A 26,873-nucleotide genomic window follows, 5' to 3' on the forward strand; every position below is an offset into this window, starting at 1 on the left:
AGAAGACTTGCTGTTTTTATCGGTTGTCTTAGAAGATGCTTTCTGACAAGATTTAGAATGACCTCTATAAGAACTGTCCTGTGCAATTGGGGTATGAAAAGGACAAAGAAAATCTAGGATCAGAACTTTAAATCTGTTGGTGATGTAGATAGATGATAGATAGATGATAGATAGATAGACAGATAGATAGATAGATAGATGATAGATAGATAGATAGATAGATAGATAGATAGATAGATAGATGATAGATAGATAGATAGATAGATAGATAGATAGATAGATAGATGATAGATAGATAGATAGATAGATAGATAGATAGATAGATAGATAGATAGATAGATAGATAGATTATTTGTCAACCATACATAACACCCCTCATAGGGATGGCTTATAATTCAATTTTCTATTTAATGTTTTTGACTTTTAGTGAAGCAAATAAATTGCATCAAAGTCTGTGTATTGCAGATTAGACAATTAACTCTTCAATCTCTAATGCCCTCACTTACTCCCGCCCCCCTCCCCTTTCCCCTGGTCTCTCCCTAAACATAAATAAATAGGGGGGAATGCAAGATTTGATTATCTTCGCTGTATCGGCCAAGGCAGAAACACCAGCTGTTCTTATTGTGCTTCGTCTTCCTCATGGCCCCGATGTTAATAACCTGATCATTCCATTTTCTCCTTCAACTGCCGGCTGCAAAGCACAGAGCAGAGAGAGAAAGAGCTCCTGCCCATCTGTAGCAGCTGTAGGCACTGAACTGTGAAGGCACTGGGGATTTATTGGGTAATCTGTAACACAAGACTGCCTTGTTTTTACAAGAGAAAGGCCACATTTGCACAGACCTGTTCTATTCTTGCAATAAAGTGGAAGAAGGAATGAACAAGAGGGTTTTTAGGAGTGTAAGTGAGTCTTCATAGGGGCAAGCTTAAGCACATAATGATGCAGAGCTTACGTTACTTTTTTTACTTTTAAAGGAGGGCATGCGCACTTTATGTAGTAGTTTGCATCTTTCATTCCTTCTTAAGAATAAAGTAAAGAATAAGGAATACTTTTTAGAATTTTTGTATTTATGTGTATTATTAGGAGCTACTATCCTCCCTATTGACAAGGCGTTTTCAGACATCAGCACCAACTATGAGCAAAAAAAGATTTCCTGTTCTTTAGAAAGTTCTGGTAATGCCTCTACTGGGGAAAGCAGTCTAGCAACTTCCACTATTGTGAATAAACACAAATATTAAGGGAAGCACTAACCTGTAAATAGCCAAGAGCTGTAAAATGTAATGTGGAATAGGTTGAAGGCAAAGACTGCTTATAAATACTATAGGGGAAATGAAATACAAGACATTAACTAAAAAAACAAATAAACTCAGAGTTTTTGCTTAGTGTATGTAACAAAACCACTTACCAAAAAAGTTATTTTTGTACCAAAGGAATATGCCACCACTGTTAATCAGATCCAAAATAACTGTATGCACGATAAGTATTCATGTATTTTCTCTTTAAAGCTATTATGTATGGTATCAGTGAGGTAATTACCCTGAAAATTATGGGTAATGTTGTGGTAAGATGGGGGTCAATATTAATAACTGCAATGGTAAGGCCCATGACTAGCCCAAACAAATGCAGGACAAAATGAGTACTTTTTTCATGTAACAATCACAAGACGTGGGCCACTTGTACCTGTTGTCGGTCATTGTGCCACACCTAGCCTGCAGCAGCGGCAGCAATTAAAACACACCCAAAGTGCCATTACATTCTAACTAAGCACGGCACTAGCAGACATGTCAACTTTCCTGTATTTTCTGTACTTTCCCATGTACAACGGGGACATTTTAGGTGGACCAGACCATAAAAAATATCCTCAGGTTGATGTTTCTGCATCGAGGGTTTACGGGCTCTAAGCTGTGGTAGCTTTAGGGTTCATAAAAAGGGTGCAATGCATTTTGTAATTTGCCCCCATGGAATCTGCAATCTAGTGCCCAGAGGTACAACTCTCTGCACTCCCAGATTATTGCACAAAGAGTTGCTCCAGTCTCTGTATGTGGTACTTGGCAGATAGCATGCAGGAGTGCTTTAAAGTGGGCAGATCATTTGATTTCCCCTGACACGTCCATTGCTTGTGTGTCATTGTGACTATGCAAGCCAGTGGTGGCAAAGTGCTAAGTGCTTAATACTTAGGTTTTACTTATGACATGTGTTAAGTACAAGCCTTCTATTAAATTTGCTCAAAACCCTGAGGCACAACTTGTTGGAATGTGTATCTGCTTACCGCAGGTATTAAAGGGGTGGTTCACCTTTGGATCAACTTTTAGTATGTTATAGACTGGCCAATTCTAAGCAACTTTTCAACTGACCATCATTATTTATTCTTTATAGCTTTTAATTTATTTGAATTTTTATTCTGACTCTCTCTAGCTTTTAAATGGGGGTCACTGACCCCAACTACAAATTTATTGTTATTGCTACTTTTAATTACTCATCTTTCTGATCAAACCCTCTTCTATCCGTATTCCAATCTCTTATTCAAATCAATGTGTGGTTGCTAGGGTAAGTTGGACCCTAGCAAACAGATTTCTGCAACTGCAAAGTGGAGAGCTGCTGAATAAAAGCAAAATAACTCAAAAACTGCAAATAATAAAAAATGAAACCCAAGTGCTAATTGTCTCAGAATATCACTTTCTGCATGATACTTAAAAGTTAATTTAAAGGTTAACAACCCCTGGGCTTTTTTTGTACCTGCCAGTAGTGATGGGCGAATTTGCACCCTTTTGCTTTGCCGAAAAATTCACAAATTTCCTGCGAAATGTCGAAAAATTTGCGTTCCGTTTATGGACGCTGGCGACATTTTTTTTTTTTTTACATCGCCGCCACTTATAAATTCGCCCATCACTTCCTTTCCAGCATTTGCTGGATTGTTAAAGTGGTACAAATCAAATAGTGCAGATACAAGGTTAGATGACCAATGTACACGTAATCAGTGCATGTAAATCTAAGGATCACAATTTTGCACCCTTTTACACGCCTGCGCTTGTGCCTAGACCTTTGTACTAAGACTTTTTGCACCCCACTCTGTTGTAAAGACTACTTGATAGCTGGGTAATTATATAGTGAATAAAGTACCCCCTCTTGTAAAATATAAGGATATTATAAGTTACCGAGGAGTTTCATGACCATATAAAAACACGAGGCCGAAGGCCGAGTGTTTTTATACAGGTCATGGAACTCCGAGGTAACTTATAATATCCTCATATTTTACAACTGGGGGTACTTTATTAATTATAATACACAAATTTTAGTGAGTCATGTGACAGAAATTACATCACTACTCACCGTTTATAATTGATGACATCACTACTCACCGTTTATTAGGGATGTAGCGAACTGCCGATTTGGTGTTCGCGAACGCCGTTCGCGAACACCGGCAAAAAATGCGAACGTTCGCGGACAGTTCGCGAACTTCGAACACCCGCTAAAATCGTTCGATTCGAACGATCGAAGGATTTTAATCATTCGATCGAAGGATTTTCATTTGAATCGAACGATCGAAAGCCATTCGATCGAATGCTTTTCATTCGATCGAATGCTTACAATCGTTCGAACGAATGGAAATCGTTCGATTTTTAGCGGTCGAAGGAATTCGAATGGTCGAATGGTCGAACTACTTGTATTCGAATCGAACGCGAACTCAAAATGCGAACGTTCCCAAACGTTCGCGAACATTCGGCGGACGCGAACGGTCGAAGTTCGCGCGAACTAGTTCGCAGCAGAACAGTTCGCTACATCCCTACCGTTTATAAGGATATAATTTACAAGATATTCACAGCTTTTGTGTATTATATTATCATATTGTTTTGACATGGCATTGAAAATGCTGCATAGCATGCCAAGTCATATAACCAGTTGTATTTTAGTGTCTGTGTTTGTTTTGGATACCTAAACATTCTCAATGTTCCCCTCTCTTATTTCAGCTTTGAGCTTAATACACATGATTCTGAAATGCAAAACCAAACCTAAAACAAAAATAGAGTCATTCAGTACTTTTTCAACACAATCCCACAGAAATGGGAATAATCCATTCAGAGAGAATGTGGGTATCCAACTGATACTGATCTGTAAGCGCAAACTGCAAGTGTCTGATGTACAAACAGTCATCAACAATGGACACTTCATCCCTTTTCTGTCTGTCCAATAGCTGCAATGTACATCAGCTTAGATCTAGTAGTATTCTCTCTACAGATGTCAGTACAAATAAAAAAATAAAACATGCCCTGTATTACACAAAAGGCTACCTATTGCCTTTAAGGGTGATTTACAAAATGGCAGGGACTGATGGGTATTACTTAAATAAATAAATAAATAAAGGAAAATTATAGTTTCTGATTCCATTGGCTGATTCCCAGAGCAGTTGAGGTCCATGAAAACCACAATAATGTTACTTGTGATGATACCTCATTCGCATTAGTGCCTGCTCTACTGGAGCTCACAATATAAATTCCCCATAACATTTACACACTGTAGGTTCAATTTTATCAGGAGTCAAGTAACCTGCCTGTATGTTTTTGGAATGTGGGAGGAAACCCGAGTTCCTGGGGGAAACCCACAGGTGCATATGGAGAACCTGCAATCTTCTTGCAATGCCCTCCTGGCGTGATTACTATGATTTTACTGTACCTAGGTACACTTTGGCTAAAATAGTGAATGGAGAATAACATCATATGGAACTCAAATATATCTGTTCAGTTGATAGTTTACATGATCAGGGCAGTGGCACATTGGGTGCTTCTGAATGTTTTATTATTTACTATGTCTGTGGGAGGGGGCAAACAATTAAAATCCTCCCTTGTATCATTGCTCTATGACAGTCAATATTTCAAATATTACCTGTGCTTTTGAGTATATTGCCCCCCTGCCAATGGAGCTACTAAACACTGCTGAAGTCAAATGCCCCACATCCCATGTGCCACTGCCTGATATGGCATTGTATTCTCAGGAGACGAGTATTTCAGTGGTCCCAGGACACACAAATCCCACATTTAAAATGGCTTGCGTAAAAAATAAAAAAAAAGAAAGATGTCAGTATAATCCAGTTCAATGTGATGCTGAGTTCCCATGTTTGGAGGCCCTAAAGTGGTATGTGAGTAAGTGAGCAAGTGAGTTTTGTTAAAGTTACACATACTTATAGGTTATATTTTTCATGTCCTATTTTAAGCCTACTTGGTACCCAGCACTGTGGATAAAGTCTGTTTTACTCAGCTCTCGAGCAGACAATTGGTTAATGGCTACAAGTAGAAGATATCTACTTGTCAGAACATGCAGATCTTGATATTTCCCACACAGCTGTGCAAGACTATGTCTAGATGGCAATATCAGGTAAATCAGCTGTGTTGTGAACAGTAGAGGTCTGCCATCTTGACCCCCCCTGATAACATGTACTTAGCCGACCATTCCTCAACACACACGCCTCCTGCCACCATACATTAACCACAGCAGGTCCTGAACGAATCCCAGCTTCAGCCATATTGCTCCAAGGGTACCCAGCTGCTAAAATAATTAGCTTATGCATGTATCAGCTGCTTGTGCAATTTTTATAAATAATAACCAACCTGCAGAGCAGAAACATTTCCATGAGCTAATATTAGCAATAATTTGCACGGTAATTGGGTGGGTGATAAATTTGCCATATGGACAGACAAAGAGATTCATGGATGAAAAGAGATAGAGCAGACAAATGGGAATGCTTAGGTGAGATATATGCAGTGTTATGTACTATATATATGTATATACAGTAGTATGCTGATAAGACAAACTGCATTTAAACTAATGTTTTAATTTGATACAGTGAATATGTATAGCTGTTTATGTTATATTTTCTGCACTGATGTTACAGGCCCATTGCATTCTGGGCCAAAAGAACAGTTTTCTAGTGCTGTTGGGGTTAGAATCTCATTCTTTTTTGCCATGGGGTAGGGGGTGGAGGGAGTACGGTTAGATCTAGTTACCTTCATAAAAGAATCGCCATGCCCAGATGTTACACATCAGCAACCCTCATAGATTTCATTAGTTTCACCCTCTTAAATATCACAAGTCTTCAGCTCTTAAAAGAATTAGCAGATTGAGAGCTATGCAGAAACTCATAAATCTGCTTGGTGTGATCTTAAAAAGGAGACTAGCAAGTGACAGCAAGATAAGAGAGAGAGGAACGTGAAATATGTCAAGTTAAACATATTTACTTTGCCTCTGTGGCATAAAATATGAGCTGTGTTTCAACTTGACACTTTGGTATGTCTCACCTTGAGAAAGGTCTATCACTGCAAACTGTTTGTCTGATTTTGCAAGGGAAAAAAAAGAGGTGTATTCAAGATCCTTTAATGTAAAGGTCAAAAATAAGTTTTCTCTTTCACCTTCCTAAACTTTCATCACTTTGTGCCTGCCCAACTGGGTGTTCTGAGTATAGAGGTTTCCAATACACTCCCACACTCTCACACAGCTATTTCCCATGGTACATCCAAGGAAGGAAAGAAGGCTGGGTGTAGGAGCTGTTGCTTAAGGAAGTGTTTGTGTGACCTTATTAAATGGATTGTTCACTATTTAATCGGTTGTTCAGTTGTTTTCAGATTATTCTCCAGAAATAAAGACTTTTTTCAATTGCTTTCCATTTTTATTTTTATACTGTTTTTACGTTTAATGTCCTTGTCTGGTGTTTCAGTCTGGCAGCTCAGTAATCCAGGTGCAGATTTGAAACTGTAACAATTTTGCAACAGTAGTTGATACATTTTTTAGCAGGATCTGTAGTAACTATTGCATCAGTTGCAACAACTGCCTTTAATTAAACTCATGGATTCTGCTCAGCAGAGTCAAAGATAAGAAATGTACCAACTAAATGTATCAGTTTAGAACAGTAACAGAGTCAGTGATCCGCCCCCCTTGTTGAGCTACTTGAGAAAGACAAAAGAAGCTGAAAAATTAAACTTTAGACTTCAATATTAGAAAAAAAGTCACACATAAAAAATAGAAAGTAACTGGAAAAAAATCTTTATAATAATTACTCCAGCAGCACTGCGAAAGGTGAATTAAACTTTTATTTGTGCCACCAGCAAAGTGAAGTTTCAGGCTATTCCAGCCCTTTATCAAGCCTCCAATCAAGGCTTGATAAAGGGCTAGAATAGCCCAAAACGTTGCATTGCTGGTGGAGTAATTATTATATAGTGCATTCTACCTGTGCAGAGAGGATCACAGCTGTGCACCCCAATGCTTCAAAAAGCAGTAGCAGTGTAAATGTAGCACTGTTATCTACTCTATTACATGGAAAAAGTCTTCATTTCCGCTAAACAATCTGAAACCAACTGAACTAGAAAAAGTGTTGAACAACCCCTTTAACTGGCCTGTTGATTACAGCTTCACTGGACCCATCAGGCTCAGAAGTTTGCTCTGTTTCAGAAGTGCTGTAAGAATGCTATGTACTGTTTATCACATGTATACAATAATATATAGTATATAATACAATAGTATATGCTATATGCATCTCTATATATTATGGCTGGTCCTAGAATGGCCAACCGAAAGCTTGACAGCACAGCAAATGGAAAAGTTATCAGTGCCATCAGATTTGAAGGTGGAATTTTAGTTACTATGCTCTCCCCTCCATTATACAGGGCACTGGGCTGTTTTGATTGTGGCACAGGTTAAGCACATGTACATTTCCCTATCCTTTATATCTGTTCCTGCACTAGTAAATCCCTTTTGTCTGAGGTGAAACCTGCTGGCAAAGGTTAATTTCATATTAAAGGGATTTCTACACTCTACTAGCCCAAGAAGAAAAACGTCATTAAATGTTGGAAAAGATGTCTCAGTGTAGTGGCTTTTGAACTTTTTCAATTCATGCCCCCCTTTGTAGGTCCAATCTTTATTCAGGGACCCAAGGCTACAGATATTAGAAAAAAAACATTGGTGTACCAGTCATTCAGCCAGCCATTGGACCTCAATTAAATTGTCATTCCCAACACACCCTAACTGACGTTGGGTTAAAGGTAAATTTAGGAGAGCAAAATTTTATTTTTCCCAAATCTCACCCTAATAGAGCTTCAGGCTGAGCACTGCTGTCACTGATCAAGGTCTCATGTCAGCCCCAGAGTAGTCAGCCCCATAGTTTGGTAAGGGGCATATTTATCAAGGGTCTAATTTCGAACTGAAAATACTTCGAAATTCTAATTCCAAAAGACCAAACAAAGTGAAGTCGAAGGTTTTTTTTGGGTCCAAGAGGTCCGTATTCGGCCGAATTCGAATCATATGATCGAAGTACACAAAAAATAGCTAGAAATATGAAGATTTTAACTTCGAAAATTCACCTCGACCTTTGATAAATGTGCTCCTAAGTGTTAGTGTAGTATAACACTACCACCATATGTGTAAAATGCATTATTTGACCAGACAGCAATGCAACTATTGACATGTTATAGAATAAGAAATAAACATGTACTCATTTACTTGGCACGCAAGTGTTGTTTTTAAAAGGAATTCCAAACAGATACAAAATAATGTTTTGTGAATGCTGTATCTGAATGCAGTAACCTTTGCACAAGTTATTCAGAATTAACCCATAATTGTCCCTCAGCTACTACATGAATTCAATAATCATTGAGTCAACATGAGTTGATCATACATAACATTCGTTTTCAACACAACAGCATTTTGGTTTGGACGCACACGAGATTAAATTTTCATCCTCCTGTGTGTCTGTGTTTCAAATGGATTGTTTGACTATGTTTGTTTCAGGATATTGTCTGTGGCTAGTAAGAAATCATCAGAGAGGGGTAATATGTCAGAAAGCAGGGGTACAACCATATGAAAGGATTCTTGTGGGCCAAAACTTTCACTGGTAGCTGGTCGTGGTACTTAAAGTGGAGTTAAAGGAAGCTGTTGTTGGTCTGTGGCAGATACTTTTATGCCAAGTCTGTGACCCGCAGCTCTTGCTAAGGCGGCCCATAAAACCGTCCATTACATTCTGCACAACTTTGATATTCACATGAGGGGGAACAGAGAGGGAAAAAAGGGCACGTTTGCAAAACCAATTGTGCCGTTTTTCACATTTACTGCACGTTTTCCACATATGTCATTTATTACAGAGTGGAAAACCGTTAAATGCACAGTAGTTTTGCCAAGTAGCATTATGCATTTAGCAGCTTTGCCCATTTAACAGTTCCAGTCCTCATTATATTCCGCCATGTGTTATATATAGGAGGATTTCTAAGAGGATTCATTTAGCAGTTTAAGTAGGTGCCTGGTGGTTTTCGCTACAATGCATTTCATGGCAAGGTAGACGACTGAAGGGGCCTGTGTATGAGGAGGCTGAAATGGTCTCTCTATCAATACATTGGTCTCTATTAGTGATTAGTGTAATGTTGCAGTCAATCATGTCAGGATTAGCAAATACAGTGGTGCTCCTGCAATATCACATATAGTGCTTCAATCATCTTCTGTGGTCCCAACAGAAATGTTTGTGGCTTGTGGCACACAATGTTAGTGGACTTTCTGATTGACTCCTCACTATACCAGGCTTTATTACAGGCCACACAGAACACTATATCTATACGCACCTTAATATTATTTCTACCCAGTAATACTGTATGCCCTTAAGGCTAATGACACACAATGGTTTCTCCAATGGTTAAAAAACTACAGAGGAGAAAACACTAATGCTGGTCTGATCACTGCGTGGCTTAAATGGCACCAATGAACACAATATGCACCCTTGAGCCATTTTTAGGGCCAAAATCCACCCTGTGTGCACATTCACAGGCTCTTGCCATTAAAGTCAATGGCCGCCTGCATGTGCTGTTTAGAGTGGACTTCTGAAAAGTCCACAATCCACAGCTCTAAGACATCCTCTAATCCACTGCTCTAAAACAGCCTTCATCTGCTTCCATCAGGAATGACTGGTTTAATATCAGACTGTCCTGACAGCAGTTGACTGACACCCAGTCTACATAACTATCTGTTCCTCCTTCAGTTATAAGGCATTGAGGTATGCTGAATCACACAGTCAGAACTTCCATTCAACTCTCAAGCAAGTCATGCTCCTCAGATGAGTGTTTCCTCTCTGCTATTCCTTAAAAGTCTGAACTTTTTGAAAAATCCAAGGCATTCACAAAGTTATGTATTTGGTGAACATAAATAGTGTCTAATAACCCCCCCCAAAAAAAATAAAAATAAATATATATATATATATATATATATATATATATATATATATATATATATATATATAGCCCTATCTATACATTCAGAGATATGAACTATATATAAACATACCTATATTAAACTAACTGTAGATCTTGAGATCATTATAGCCTTGGATTTATGCTTAAGAATGAATTCTGTTCTACTCCTAATGCCTGTTTAGTTCATGTGTATAGTCTGATTGGAATAGAAGAACTGTGTATAACAGATATTTCTGAAAATATTAAAAAAAAAAAACATTGTTAATGCAAAGAGAACCTCCAAAACACAGAGCGAGTCTCAGGCTTGGCTGGCTTTATAAATGTATCTTTGTTGTCTGGCTCTCATTATCAAACCACTTGGCTCAGATACCTCTAACATAATTCATCTTAAGCCCCATAAACAGCATCCGTGTGTTCAATACCTTATTTAGAAGATTCCTTTAAGTGAGCTTTATTTTCTCTTATTAAACTCACACAATAATGGTAACCTCACCCAAAAATGCTGGTCATTAACTGCAAAACCCATGAAACGTCTGCATGACTTACATCTCCCTAATGGGATGTTAGGAGTTTTTTTTTTTTTTTGTTCGAGTGTCTGTGAAAGTTTCCTTATTAGACAGGCTTGGGACTATCTGTGAAAATTCAAAACAGGCGCTTGTATTATTTATGGTGGCATATTCCATGACCAATCAGGTGTAAGTTTCTCATCACCATGCGTACAGACTGCATAGTTCTCATGGGTAGCAAATCCTCTGAATTCTATTAACATCAGCTGGAACATTACATGTTCTGTTTTTAAAGTCAGAATTTTGCACAAAGAGATGCTTCAGCACTCCAATGAAACTACAAATCCCAGAATCCTCTTGCCAGCTGAGAAAGTGTTTTTTTTTTAGCTAAAGTGATGGCATTTACTATTAGACATTACAATTAATTAATAGACTTTATTCACAGAGATACATCCTGTTACGTTTCAGACATGTGACGACAGTTACGTTTTCAGAGATTTTTTTTCTGATTATGTCATAAGGCAAATATGTATGAAATATCTGCATATTTTGGAGCAGTTACGATGTGTGAAACAGACAGTGCCATTTTACACTAGATTAAGTTTTAACTGCACTTTTTCCTACTGTCACAGAAAGAAGGAATGTGCAAGCACATAGTGAAATGCCCCAGTACATGTGTGTTCCCTGACATCTAATAAAAGTAAATAACTGGTACATCCCAATGTTGCTTATAACATACATAAATACTGTACATATATGCATGCAATGTGCCTGTTACCTCATCCAGCTTGGAAAGTTAAACCTTTGTTAAAGTGTAAGTACAACCGTAGTAACTGTAATGGGAATGCCATTGTTGGCATGGCTTTACTCTATAAAATTGCATAGGAGAATTAGAGAACTTGTTAATGATGCAGCCATGTTGCATTACCTTATAGCTTCTATAAAACAATGGGAAGACTATGGGAAACAGAGACCAATTTATCTGAAACAGTGAAATGATATCACACAGGCCATTTTGCTGAAATGCCCCTAGGAGGTCAATCTTGTGTGTAAAGCTAATTCTGCATCTGCTGAGCTAGTCCTGCTTGAATAGAAACATTAACAAATGTGGCAGTGGCACTACAAGTTTCAAAGGAGACCAAAAGTAAAACCCACTAGGTTGTACCAATATGTTTGGCATGCTAACTTTCTACCATATGCCATAAATACTTTCTTTAGAAAACCCACCAATCTGGGGTTACTAACACCTTTTTGTTTCCCTTTTCCAAGACATCCAATGCTCGAGGTAAGCTTGGCAAATGTGTGCTACAGAAATGGCCTAAGATGTTCTGTACGTCACATGTGAACACATAGGGCACCACAGGGGATGCCTAGGAACAGCGAAGAAGGGGCAGCTGCACACTCTCCAGATCAGTGTGTTTTTAAAGAAGAGGTGTGCCAGTCCAGGGTAGCAGGTTAGGAATTACAACTACCAGGAGTAGGGTTGCCACCTGCCCGGTAGAAATGATGCTTAATGCCAATGTTGTAAATAGGGGAAAAAAGTTAAAATATAGCAAGGATAGAATTTCTAGGGGGTATCTAAGAAATTGGCACCTACAGTGATTTGTACTTTCATTCTCCATGGTACATGCTTTACATGATATAAACTGGCCACCAGTGGTTGCTAAAGGGACTCTGGGAGTTATAATGGATCTGGATGGCCTTTTGATAGGATCCAGGACTTTGTTAAGCAAGGTAAAACAATTATATATGTTAAGTCTAAAATAACTGTATCTACTGAGTGAGCTATCTATCCACAGGTATATTAATTGAAACAAAGAGAAAAGGGGTCTGACTCGCGTCAGTTCGTTATCATGTGTGAACTAAAGAGAAAAAGATACCCCTCCTACTTGCTTATAAAGTTCTAGGACTCAGCCTAAGGAATTTATAGTGTGATTCTAACGAAAAAGCTTAAGAGACTATTCCTGGTGATGGTGGACAATGACCTTAAACTTGCTGGATTAACAACACCAAAATAATTGCTCGCCTGAAACGAGTTCAATTCATTAGAAACCTGATATAAAGTAAAAAGTGCTAGTGCGATTTATTAAATAGATTCATTAATCACCCTCAGTAAGGAGTTACAAGCAACAATAGCACTTGCAGCAGATGTACAGTATTTCCATAAGGATGGGATATCATAGAGGGATACCCTATAGTCAAACTCACCTGACTTTTATTAGCAGCTACTTTGGCAAAGAGAGCTTGGGATACCTTCGCCCGTTTCATCTCCTGCTGAATCTCATCATAAACAACAGCTGTGATGTTAACATTAGAACCTTCTCCTTCCACTTTCACCTGAATGTCTGATGTTGGAGTGCTGCAGGTTTTCATCTGGGGGAGAGAGAATGGGAAATGGTTTGGATGAACCATCTGTGCAGAAATTGTCATAGGATTCAGATCGGTCACTGCCAAAGAGAATTAGCTACAGTGGGACATTTCCTGTCCATGGCTGTAATCAGGTTAATTGTGACTGGGAATAACGGCCGCCGAAGAACATGGAAAGGCAGGAAGAGCAATTCTTCTCTGGGTATGATCAGAGCTGCCACTAACAGGAGCACTTACAGTAAGGATGTGGGGAAGTAACAAGAAACACAGATATATAAAGTTCCATAAGCTCCCACTTTTTATAGTAATAAAAATAAAATAATTTCTAGTGCAGACTATTTGGGTGGCTTAATTGTAAAAGCTCTGGTTAGAAAAAAGGTCAGCAATCAATTAAAAGTTAGGTACCATTTATAGTCGACTATGACCAGAGAAATAAAATAAAATCTGGCCCTTTGGGAGACTGAACTGAACAAATTTTTCCCCACGCTGTTCTTTGTTCTCAATCCCTTCTAAAGGGGTTCTATAGAAGAGAAAATAATTCTGCCTTTAATATAATCCCCCCTTGAATGGGTCCTTGGATCTTCCAGGAGACAGTGTGTTAACCACAAGGTACACAATGAAAGAATACAACATTTACAGCGACTTTTTCATTCCTATTGCTGGATGAGGGCCTCAGCGCAGCAACCAATTCTCCCAGAAAAAATGAGAAAATGGGTACAGATCTCTAAATAATAAATTACTACTCAATTTAAGGCACTCCCTCATGTCCCTCTCATCCTTTATTAAACATGTATGTATGTCATCTGAGCACATAGCTCTGGCTATGATTATCCTCATTATGCTAACCAGTCGGACACCCAATTTCACCTAGGAAATCAGCAGAAATGAAAAGAGAAATTCATTTCGCCTCCAAGGTCCCAGGTTGCCTCTGATTTGCGCCTTTAATTTTCTTAAACTGTTATTGTTATTTTCTGTATTCTGCAGTAATAGTTTAATTCAATGATTTTTCTCAACAGCTGACAAATGAAGGGCAATGGTAAAAAAAATCTGAGCGATACAATATGATCTGCAGCTTAATACAATAGGATTGGCAAGGAAATACTTCATGTGGAAAGGAATTACAGGAAAATTAAGGAATGGCAGCTATAAAGTAATCAGTCCATTCTGTCCATCCACATGTCTGTACAGCTAAGATATTCAGGACTCCGTGACTATCCAGGGTTCTTCTATTTAGGCCCTCTGTTTGTGTCTATTGCAGAAATTCGGTAACCTTGTTTCTTCACTTGTTAATTATATGAAAGCAATGAAGTTTCCTATTAACTGAGGAAAATATGAAGTCCTGTTTGAAGTCAGGGATCAGAGATATACAGCCATTAGTAGGTGTAGAGCTCTGGCTTTAGGGCATGGATGTTTGTTGTTGTAAGTTGTTATGCCCAGGATACACTTTTTTTTAAAAAAAAAAAAAAAAATCCTTTCACTACATGTAGAGCTATTAACCTTTAGCATTTGCCCGACTAGGACAGTGAAAAATGTTAATGTGTTAGAAATCAGTGAAGGTTGAAGGAAACGCTTCAGAACTTTCACACATGTAAGTACAGTTAATGTATATTATACAGGAGTCATTCATGAGTAAAAACATAGCTACAATGAAGTTGGATCTAGAATATGTCTTTTAAATAGTGGAAATGTTAACAGCCATACATATTAAGCATTCAATTATAACTTGATCTATAGTTATCATGCCTCATAGAAAGAATCCAGACTTTCAGGAAAAAACCTCCAATCAGAATGGTTGCTATGGGTAGGTATATTGCTCATGAACAGTATAGTCTGTATATTTATATTGAACATGGTAATCTGTGAGGGTTTTTTCTCTTAAAGGGATCCTGTCATCAGAAAACAAGTTTTTTTCAAAACACATCAGTTAATAGTGCTACTCCAGCAGAATTCTGCTCTGAAATCCATTTCTCAAAAGATCAAATAGATTTTTTTATATTCAATTTTAATATCTGACATGGGGCTAGACATTTTGTCAATTTCCAAGCTGCCCCTGGTCATGTGACTTGTGCCTGCACTTTAGGAGAGAAATTCTTTCTGGCAGGCTGCTGTTTTTCCTTCTCAATGTAACTGAATGTGTCTCAGTGAGACAAGGGTTTTTACTATTGAGTGCTGTTCTTAGATCTACCAGGCAGCTGTTATCTTGTGTTAGGGAGCTGTTATCTGGTTACCTTCCCATTGTTCTTTTGTTTGGCTGCTGGGGGGGGGGGAAAGGGAGGGGGTGATATCACTCCAACTTGCAGTACAGTAGTAAAGAGTGATTGAAGTTTATCAGAGCACAAGTCACATGACTTGGGGCAGCTGGGAAATTGACAATATGTCTAGCCCCATGTCAGATTTCAAAATTGTAAAAAAAAAAAAAATATAAAAAAATCTGTTTACTCTTTTGAGAAATGGATTTCAGTGCAGAATTCTGCTGGAGCAGCACTATTAACTGATGCATTTTGAAATTGTTTTTTTTCCCATGACAGTATCCATTTAAGTAATTTGCATGATTTGGGTAAGTGTTCATGGAAAATGATGTGTTTTCAGATAAAGCTGTCAAATCCTTGTTCTGTTTTGCTGTGGAAGTAACTGCTCAGTTGTTAAGGATACAGTAATATCTTTACTAATTACGAAAGTGTTCTGAAGCCAAACCAGTCTTGTGGTAGAACACTCCTCAAAACTTCTCATGATGAGTGCAGCACAATTTACTAAGCAGACAAATGTAAAATAGGACTTCCAGTTGTATCTTAATGAATATACTCTGAAACTCCTTATCTATGTTGGACTCATAACTGCATTGCAACAGCAATTGACATGAGTGCAATGGGTGCAAGAAGTATTTAAATAAGGTCCTAGGGCTCAGACAAAGTTTAGCAACATGATGGAAGGGATAGAACAGTTAAGTATGAAAGTACCTGTGGAACCCTGGATGAGCTTGAGCAGTTAGATGATGTGGACAACAGGCTCACATTTGGGTTCATGCTTCTCTCTCTCTCATCCTGATAGATGCGGTCTCTTTCTGCCTCTGGGAGGTTCAGAAAGTTCTGCATGGCTCTCAGGTTTACTAGAAGAGACTGCGACGCTGTCCTGGGATCCTCTTCCTTCCGAAGGATTTCTGAGAGTAAGCCCTGGTCCAAAAGAGATCAAAGGCACTCTTTTTTTTAATTTGTAGGGCACAATGTAACATAAAGTAATGGCCTTCAGATAATGTCAACAGACAACTGTTAAATCAAGAATTGTCTCTACTCTTTACAAAAGAATAATGTAATTAATCAATAACTTTATATGCCATCATGTACCTTTGTCCCTTCTGCTTCTTGCATCCATTGCCCTCTTCCTGTACTCCCATTCAATTAACTGCCATATTAATTAGGCAAAACCTGATACCCAGTACAAAGATCCCATACATGGGACTTATATTAAAAAACTGTTAGTGAGACACAGGCAAGGTACTAAATTCATGCCAAAGGGACTCTGAAACAGCAGAAAATTAGGCCACACATGGTGGTTCCTTGGTTATTAGGCAAAGAGCGGTTTTATTTAGGAAACAGGACTACTCATTATATATGAGTTTATATGACATGGTATTATTCTCGCATGGCTTCAATATATACGTTGATACAACACTAATATGATACACTAAAATGATAGGCAACTCTATACTGGATCAGCCGTTGTTGATGGTAGAGTTGGGACTCACATATATTTCTACAGAGCAAAACCAAAACAACTTAAAATGATATAATTATAAAACAATGAAACAAGAAGTTTCATATCTTAGCCAGTTTTACTACCTACACTAGTTTCTAAACTCAGACACAGTGTTTTTGTACTCGTGGCTTCACAGTCGCTTCTCAGCATACCAAATACACCAGGGCTCATCTATAATCTCAGCTGCAAGTGTGGTCACGTAATAATGGACACTTGTTTCGAATAATGGCACCTTTCATTAAAAGTTCTTGTGATATCACACATGGCATTCATTCCGGGGTTTTACTGTGGGCTGTTGCAATAGGCGCAGCAGACTTGCATCTAAAGAATCACTACAGACCACATTTAAACTGATGTAATCCATCAATTTTCAAAAATGTGCAACTGCAATTGCATGCCTTTTAATACATCAGGCACAATCGTGCCTAGTGCAGGCTGTAATTATATTGGCTGACAAATCTGATTTTTTTTTAAAAAAATGAATGGAAAAAACTCAATTCAATTCGGTGAAATTCAATGAAAAAAACTTGATAAATTTGAATTAATCGAGTTTTCGAGCAAAACCCACCAAAAAAAACACGAACATCATGAAAGCATTTTCAAATGGTTGAAGGGACATCTGCCATTGACTTCTACCTGACCTCAACATGTTTCAGCTGGAGAATTTGTGGATTTGAAGTTTTTTTAACCCAAAAATTCGAGTTTTGACTTAAAAATACCCTTGAAAACTTGAATTTTTGGGGTATATATCTACTCAACCTTTAATAAATAACCCCCTAACTTAAAGGTGAACCAGCTCTTTAACCTAAATGGCAGGCAGGCCTATAACTATTGCATCCACAGTCAGTACTAGTGATCATGATCTAACTTGTTATATCTAAACCTTTAGAGACCTGCAAGTGTGATCTCTTAGCAAGCTCTTTGACCAGAGAGATAATCATATAGCTATCCTCCATTAGAATATTCTGCAGTTCATTATAATAAATAAATGTTCTAAGATTAGAGCTAATCTAACTATAATAATACAATAGACTAGTGGGTGGTAGCAACCATCATAACACTTTCCAAACAAAGAAAAATGTCTCTGTTTCATGTATAATGAACTATGGCTTCCCATACAGTATGTGCTTTCATCAATAAATACAGCCCCTCTATTATATACAATATTTTCTAATCTATCTTTTTTGTCACCTGCAACTAATTAGCCACTCAATATGCAAAGCAACCTCCTTGAAGAAAAACAAATGGTCATAATTCTGTTTAATTGTAACTCAATGAGGCAGAATTTATTTTTTGAAGTGATAGAGACCAGGTGTGTGACAAGCCAATGTGGAGTTTCTGCCGAGGCTCAGAAATGATGGGACAAATAATGGTAGCAGCACAGGAATGGCATCTATTATCCACAAAACGGTTATCCAGAAAACTCCGAAATAAATGCCATTTCCCACAGGGTTCTATTTAAGGAAACAATTCTTATTTTTTGACAGATTTCCTTTGTCTCTGTAATGCACTAAGAAACCTAAATTCTGCTAAACAAAATAATCCTATTGTATATTTAAAGGTTAAATTGTTTTATAGTAGCCTTAGAGCATGGTTTTCCATATCACAAAAAGACCCCTTATCCATAAAGCCTCTGGTCCCAAGCATTCTGGATGATAGTTCTGGACTTGAATTTACTTAAGGATCTTGGTAATTCTTACACACATATGAATGAATGCCATTAGTGCCAAGTAATTTCCAATAAGTGTATTTAACCGTCACTGGCAGATACAGTGTCTTGTAGTATTCTGCATTATTTACATACACAAAGACACACAAATAAATATTTCAAGAGAAACTACTGTATATCCTTAAACATTGAAGATCTCTATAGATATTAAAAACATATTACAGTCCATAGTTTTTAATTAAGTAGTCCTTTAATGAAAACTATATTTCGGATATGGGTAATTGTATTATGCCACAATTAAAAGCAGCTATTTTCAGTACTGAAGTCCCCCCTTCAGTTGCAATTGCAGACTTTGTAAGGTTTGGTTTGCAAGCCTTAAAGTTGCAAGCCCAGAGGTAAATGATGGTCTGAGAGGTAGACAAACTTGTCAAGCAAGAGTGAATATTTCTGAAAAAATCAATACAGCTATATTGGTACAACGAGGTGGGGTGGGGACAATGCAGCTTTAGACAGCTTTGTTAGGTCATTATTATAGGGTATTCTTTAAAGGACGTTATGCACCTAAAACACATTTTCAAACATCTAATGTCTATTATTTTAATTAAATAATTAAAAAGCACTTGAAAGTAGGCTATTTTCACTGAATTCATACCCCCACCTTCCTTTGTAAACAGAGCAGTTTGTTCAGATCTCTACCTTGGAACAAACAACCCCCTCCATTTTCTAAGCAGCAACCTTTGAATAGTTCATTATTAAGGGCTTCTCAGTGGACTGGTATTGAATGTGGGCTCTATCTTCTAAGGTAGGGAGAAAAGCCCTTCTCATAATGCAGGTATCGGATCCATTATCTGGAAACCTGTTATCCAGAAAGCTCTGTATTAAGAAGTCTATCTCCAATAGACTCTATTTGAATTAAATTATTCTAACTTTTTATATGATTTCCTTTTTCTCTATAATAATAAAACAGTACATTTCACTTCATCCTAACTAAGGTATTCTACAATAATTTGCAATAGTTTTTGCAGTTTTTACATAGTGTTTCTTTTCTGCCTCTCTGCAATCTGTAATTTGAAATGCGACTGCCAGGGTCAACAGTTCCCACCAACCAGAAATTCGATTCATTCTAAGACTAGATGGTCTTGAGTAGATACTCTAGTATCTACTCAAGCCCTATTCTTTTCAGTCTTTTTTTCTTCTATTCTATGCAGATCTGTAGTACTTGCCCAGAAGCATGGCATAGTCAGTTCCCAGTGGCCCAAACATTCTATATAACCACAAGAGGAAGGGAATCGGCAGAGCACATGGAAGCAAATTTAGGGGTAGATATAGTATCTATACTGTCTTAGGGGTTATCTACCTCTGAACACACAGAATAATCATCTTTAAATAAGTTTCTTATTTAGGATTTTAGTTGCTTTAGTTTTTTTTCAAGTTTAATAGTTAGTTATTAGTTATTTTTTTTATCAATGTCAATGCATAAATAGTAAATTCCCTTCATAAATAGTTTGATGCCAGTGGGAGTATTCTGAGACATTTTGAAACTGATGTATTTGGGTCTTGATTTTTTTTTTTTTAAATTCCTATTTTCCAAACAATTTTTTTTGAGTTTTTAAAATCTGTGAAAATGAATGGAGCAATGTGATTATTGTTCCCAAAAAATTCTCGAAAATTAATAAATGTCCCTCCTAGTAGACAAATCTTTTTTTAAAAAAATGCATTGCTCCATTATTTATCTTGTATCTAGCCTTGTGCTGGGATATAAAATGTGACTTAATATTGCCCTGTGACACTAAAAAGCTAACTGAGAGAGAGGTAAAAATAATTCATGCTCCACTTGCCATGCTTAATACAATAACATTTTTTCTGTAAAACCAGAAATGTCTGATGCTATTTATTGTGCTTCTTTTGAAGAAAAATAAACACTACTAAAGCATTTCTCTTGTGTCCTATAGTACACTGAAACCACCGGAGAACTCCTCCTGCTGTTCAGTATAAATTGTTTTCTCCAAACAAAATGTTGCAGCTTTAGCTTTTTAAACGGGATTGTAAGACCTGCTGACAAGCTGTTGAGTTCCTTGCCTGATCGAAGATACTCCTCGACTGCCTTTACTTCTGATAGTATATAGACTGTCTGGAAACCATGATGAGGAAGACTTAACTCTGCTTTTGACCATCCCCCTTTAATGAGTAAGCTATCCATAAATCATATCTGTCAGGACTGAAGATTTCAATGTATTCTACAAAGGCTAATTTGCTTTCAAGAGATTGTCTAAATTCCCGCAATAATGATAACCAAACACAGAACCCACACGAAGCCATGTAATTATGACAAGGTAGCTATAAACAAAGCATTGTCCCGGAAAGTCTTCTGAGCGCTGTTTAGTTCAATTAGCAAAGTTTGACATGAGCTTTAATTATGACGTATGGACTATGTGAGCAATAAAACAGACTCTTATGTTCCAATGGATGTGGTGCAAATGTCTTATACCTTATTGCATTTTGACTTTGTTCATGTCGTGGTTGATCATCCAAGTGGAAGGTGACTAGTTAACAACTACACTTATACAGAATTGTACATTGGGGAAAATAAAGGATTACTGAGAGTGACACAAGTTATCTGAATGAACAGATGGTTACTTCTGTATAATATTTGTAAACTGTGTTAAGGAAATTTGAAACTAATATTATATTTTAGGCAAAATCTCTGAAACAGTTTTCTGTTCCTAGTAGAACTGCCTAACTGTTCCAAGACGTATATCTAATTTAGACCAGATCATGTCAAATAAACTTACTGCAATTAGGACAGTGGTGTTGCAGTAGATGTGGTCTACTTTGATTTTGCCTAAGCTTTAGATACTATGATACATTTCCTTTCTAAGCTAAGCTCTGCTGGTCTAGAGCTATTTGTACATGGAGAGAGAACTGGCTGGAGGATAATGTACAGATAGTAGCTGTCAATGATACACATTTTTTTACTGGCCCTGTGGTGGGCCACAAAGTTCAGTATTAAGCCCATTTTTCATTAAATCAATGTCCTTCTTTCTTGTGGAAAAGGACTCATCTAGAATGTGCAGAACAGTTTCCATCTGCAGTAATCAAAAAGGACATTATTAAAACGGAGTCTAGAGAAGAGCAATTAAGCTAATAAAGGGTCTGGAACATCTCAGAGGAAAGGCTGGCTAACCCGTTGCAATTGCTTACATTGGAAAATAGGTGCTTAAGTGGGATATAATAAGTATTTGTAAATATATAAGGGGGTCCATACAATAAAGGCTTTATAGAACAGAGGATAGAGTTTATTTTACAGTGAGAGTTGTGGAGTTGTGAAATTTCTCCCTGAAGAAAGTGTATTGGCAGACAGATTAGTTAGTTTCAAGCAAGGTTTGTATGGTTTTTTATAGCAAATGAGAAAGAAGAAGGCTTCTCTTAGTAAAATGTTTTTTGATGCAGGATCAGGGGATCATAGACCATGGAACATTTAGATTGCTGATACCTCACACCAACAATGTTTGACCTGGACATTACATACCTGTAGCTACACAGTAGTCAAGGCTGACAAAAAAGACACAAACATCAAGTTAAACCTCTTAAGGCCGGGTCTACATTTCTTCTCTTGCAGGCCAAGCAGGTGGATCACTACACTATCACTATATGTAGTACTAAACGTACATAACTTACAGGTCAAACATAACTTACAGGTCAAACATAACTTACAGGTCAAACAGGCATAATTAAATAAAACTGCCAGTAATTATGCAGCATTGGAACCACATGCTGGGCAGCTCTCTGCATGGTCCAAGGCTCTTATATTCATTTAAACATTACATAAACACAATAGATTGTTTTGCCGCTAATATGGCATTTAGTTATCACTAAGTACTGGTTCCTGTTTTATTAATACAGAGAAATCATAAAGAAATTGAATTATTTGGTTATAACAGAGTCCATGGTATATGATTTCCCCTAATTCAGAGCTTTGTGGATAATGGGGTTTTTGGATAAGGGATCTGGAAACCCATTATCTGTATTTCTTTAAGTATGGGGGGATGGGAGGATTGATAACACCAAAAGGATATTTAAAGAAACTAGTTTGGGATAATTAGCCCCAGATTTAGTACTAATAATATTTGTTGTTGCCTGATTTGCTTATTTACTCATTATAATCAAGAGGATCATGTAATGCACTACAGCTACCTGAATAATGAACAGATATGTAATATGGAATATTATTTTACAATCTTTTGGCCTATAAGTGGTGCCAGAATAGAAATGTCAACCATGGTTCTACATATGTAACTGAAAAACGTACTATTCTGTAATTACTTCATTTACAAATTATTGGTAACGGAAATTGGTAAAGGAAAAAGGGATGAGTGGAAAAATAAGCAAGCGGATGGTAAAGAGAGAGGTAACGAGTGCAAGGAGAAAAGAAGAGGGAGAAAACATGTATAAAAGGGTAGAGCAGAAGGGTAAAGGGGGAATTAAAGGCTTCAGATGAGTAGGAATGAAGGAGGAGAAGAAAACAGGAATAAGACAGAAGATACTGTATGGAAGAGTATGAAATATAGATAAGAGAGCAGTGGGTAAATAACTGTGGATGTGCATAAGATTTCAGAGAAGAATATATTAAGAATAGATGGAGGCAATAATTCTACATATTGTAGAAATCAAGTTTATCATGTACATGACTGCTGGAGAAAGGTTTTTGATGTTAAACGTTATTGCTCAGCAAACCAAAGGGAACTAAGCTGATGCCTCTTGTTTCAGCACAAACACTGACATTTGCACGCTACAATTATTTGGATATACATTCCCTCATTTGTAAGAGAAGAGGTCAGACAGAGCTGTATTAGTTGTCTACTGTTGTTTTGCCTGTTTAATAGTTCTGATTCCTTTCTATGTTTAACAAGAGTAAATATTTTTCTAAAGAAAAGCCTCTATGTGGGTGTAACCTATCTCAAAATATGTAAAAACTAAAGAAGCAAAGTGCAAAAAAATGTTAAAAAGCATCTTGGTTTTTTTTTTGCCCTCAATGCACCCTGCACTTTCTATGCACTCACTGGGGCTCATTTATATCAACACTGGGCAAATTTGCCCATGGGCAGTTACCTATAGCAACCAATCAGTGATTAGCTTTTTGAAGCCAGCTGCAAGCAGAACAATTAATGCAGCAATTTGATTGGTTGCCATGGGTTACTGCCCATGGGCAAATTTGCCCAATGTTGATAAATGACCCCCACTGTGTCACGGTATCAGTTGCAACTCATTGTGCACCATACAGTGAATACTGTGCTGGCAGACCCATTCCCATTGACATCAATAAAGAGTGTCTTTTGGTGTATTGTACCACATTTTCAGCATGAAAATAAACATAGTGGGCAAATCCTAATTCTGTTTAAAAACTTTTATTACATTCCCCCATAGGTCTATTATTTGTGAGTAATGTGGTGTGTATTCCTCTTGTATCTATCAGGCATTATACATATTGTTTGCTTGGAGAAAAGTAAAATATTTACGTAAAAACATTTATAGTTTATGAGTATAAAGTTTAGGAGCAACATTTGCTACAGTTCTTATCACCTACACATCCATTCAGCAGGTACAATTTCCTGGTCATCTGTTCAAAAGCAAACATCCTATCGGTTGCTATGGGTTATTGCACCTAAGCAAATTGTGCCTTTTATGACATTTGGGGGTTAAGCTCTCATAATTTAGAATACAGTACACTTACTATTATTCATTTTTTGTTTCTAGAAATCATTATTTATATTGCTAGAGTTTTGTTGAGGTGTCAGAAAGTTGTTAAAATATTATTTTTTTGAGTTTAATGTGGTGTCAGTATATGGTGCCATTGACTGTCTGTTTGGCTTAGCCAACTGTAGAATAAATGGCACCTGAAGAGATGTCTGATGGACACATTCCACAATGTTAATGATGTCTGGAATCTAAACATAGCTCACTACACTGAAGAGATCTACATAGATGGAAGCTCACAAGGGAAATCTCATGACAAGAGAAGATGGAGACTTTTAGCATCCTCTTATGTAGGTCATTGGACATGAAATGAAATTCAAGAATTAGGAGAAATTTTAATCAAGCTTTTGGTGCATTTTTCATGAAGTTCAATCTTCCCGCAGATTAATGCACTGTGCAGCACACTGCCAACTTACACACATTCATTAAATTAGCCCATATAGATGAATGTTTAATGAGCTTCTAACTTCTTAGGAAAAACTTAGTATAACGTTCCACCTCTCATTATTTTTTAAAGTATAGCTGAATATTGTTTTTGTAACTTTTTTTTTAAACAACTAACCAATCAATTTTTACATCAATGCACAAGTCACTGGGTCATCATTAAAATGCAGAAAGAATGGAAAACACATTAAGCTTCACATGAGCCTGTTGTATGAGTGGGGGTCCCATTTAAAGGATATAGGCATTCATTATGTTTAAACATATATGGCCTAATATTTTTTCTGGGCAGCACTCAAGCAATGGACAAATCAATTAGTCACCACAGTTGCCCCCATTTAAACTGCTATTCCATGTAATGATAGGACAATGTCAGGGGTGGGAGTTTATTCTGTTACATCTGCCCATCATAGTGAGGAACTCAAGTCTGTAATATGAACAAACTTGCAGGTTAATTTACATTGCAGTTGTAACTGTTAAAAGAAGGAGCATGTCCCTGTGTTACAAGATTATAATAAACCTGAGTTGATGGGACATTATAGTAGTTGCCCCATGGCCACAAAACCTATAACCATCTAAGGCATTAAAACAATACTGAGATGTCAAAGTCCCAGTGCGTATTTAGAGGTTTAAAAATATGGGACAATGGAATTAAGAATACAAGTACTCATTTACTAAAATGAAGAAAGGTGCAAAGTACAAAAAACTGGCACAAGTGTAATGCTTTTTGTCCATAATGTACCTTGACACAATACCATTGCACCTATCCCTGTCCAGAGTTTCAGCTGGTAACACAGGACTGAGTGTGATGGGACATACATATGAACAGCAAAAGTGCTGTAATAAAACCCTGTTCTGAACTGGGCATAAAGGAAAACTACACAGACAAGAAGTAATACAGTACATCAATATATAGAGTCTCGTTATTTTGAAATGTCAAGATAAAAATTCATAGTGATATTTTTCTACCACTGCAACAGTTTTAAAATTATAGACATTAATAAACACCAGTACACATTTAGTCTCACCATGTCTAGGAACATTACCTGGGTGCGATTAAATGCCACTCTTGCAAAGACAGCTTGGGACACACTGGCTCTCTTCAGCTCATCTCGGACTTGCTGGTATATATCAGGAGAAACTTCTACAGATGAATTTGTAGATTCTACTGGCTTAACCGGCCTTGGGATGGGAGGGTGATTTAGAAACTGCTGGTTGATGGCCTGTGGATGCTGGTGAGCCAAAAGTCTGCTGACAGCTAACTGCTGGTTTATCAAGTGGGCCATGGCTATCTGCTGCCGTACTAACTGAGGGCTGAGTTGTGGTGAAAGAAGTCCAGGGCTCATTATAGGCTGCAGGGATGGAACCTGGCTTCTGATTGGAGGACTGTGGTGGAGCTGGCTATGAGGAGGTGGTTCGTTGTTTTTTCCCAAACTTGCCAACTGGTTGATGTTTGGCAAGTGTGATGGTCTTGGGCCCACTAAGCAGAAGTCTGTTAGGTTGTCTCTTTCAACTAGTAAAATAAGAGTAGAGAAATGCATTTAAACAAATGTTAATATTGTCACAATTATTGTAATGGTTGTAAAACATCTCAAATCTAAAAAAAACTTGCAGAGATACTCTAGGGCTTACATATCTAAGCAGATAAATGTAGAGTGGGAAAGTATTAGTGCATTATTGCTCAGTTAGCTAACACATTGACTAACAGAGAAAGCTGCTCCAAATCCTTGTTTCAAAAAAAATAAAATTGTAAAATATTATGGGCCAGAAGATGACTGTAAATCAAAAATTATGAGAGCTCTAGGGCTATAAAAAAAAGCTTAACTCTGTACTTGAGAAATGTTGGTTTTGTTTTAGTTTGTTGGTTGACTATTTTACATGAGATCTATTTAACTAATGGGCGGCAACTGGAAAGAGAAGGAACTCAAAAAGCATGGGGCTCATGTAAATGATTACGCCCCTTCAGTCTGTCTGGCGCTGGTTATCATGTTTTTTATTCTTATGAAAACTCAGTATCTCTCTGGAAAAAATACATTTAGAACTATAAGTTTTAGTTAAAAGTTGACTAAAACAAAACCCATAGAATAGGTCTAATTGCAATGTAGTATGCTGAGCAGTTTTACCAGTTGTTTAATAAATAACAACTAAAATCTACAGTGCATCTGATT

General features: G+C 37.3%; 1 protein-coding gene across 5 annotated transcripts in view; it reads right to left on the bottom strand.

Annotated features, from left to right (window-relative positions):
• The window catches only part of satb2.L (SATB homeobox 2 L homeolog), a 117,494-nt gene that overhangs the window by 21,442 nt on the left and 69,179 nt on the right, over positions 1–26,873 (bottom strand). For 4 of the 5 annotated variants that reach the window (XM_041576200.1, XM_041576201.1, XM_041576202.1 and 1 more), the window contains 3 exons: positions 25,752–26,218; positions 16,046–16,258; positions 12,930–13,094 (listed from right to left, as the gene is read on the bottom strand). In XM_041576200.1, coding sequence (XP_041432134.1) covers positions 12,930–13,094; positions 16,046–16,258; positions 25,752–26,218 — 845 coding nt within the window. The remainder of the gene's footprint in view (positions 1–12,929; positions 13,095–16,045; positions 16,259–25,751; positions 26,219–26,873) is intronic. The other variant, XM_041576203.1, reaches the window with a different exon arrangement.

The sequence above is a fragment of the Xenopus laevis genome, chromosome 9_10L, assembly GCF_017654675.1.
Source record: "Xenopus laevis strain J_2021 chromosome 9_10L, Xenopus_laevis_v10.1, whole genome shotgun sequence".
NCBI classification, from domain to species: Eukaryota; Metazoa; Chordata; class Amphibia; order Anura; family Pipidae; genus Xenopus; species Xenopus laevis.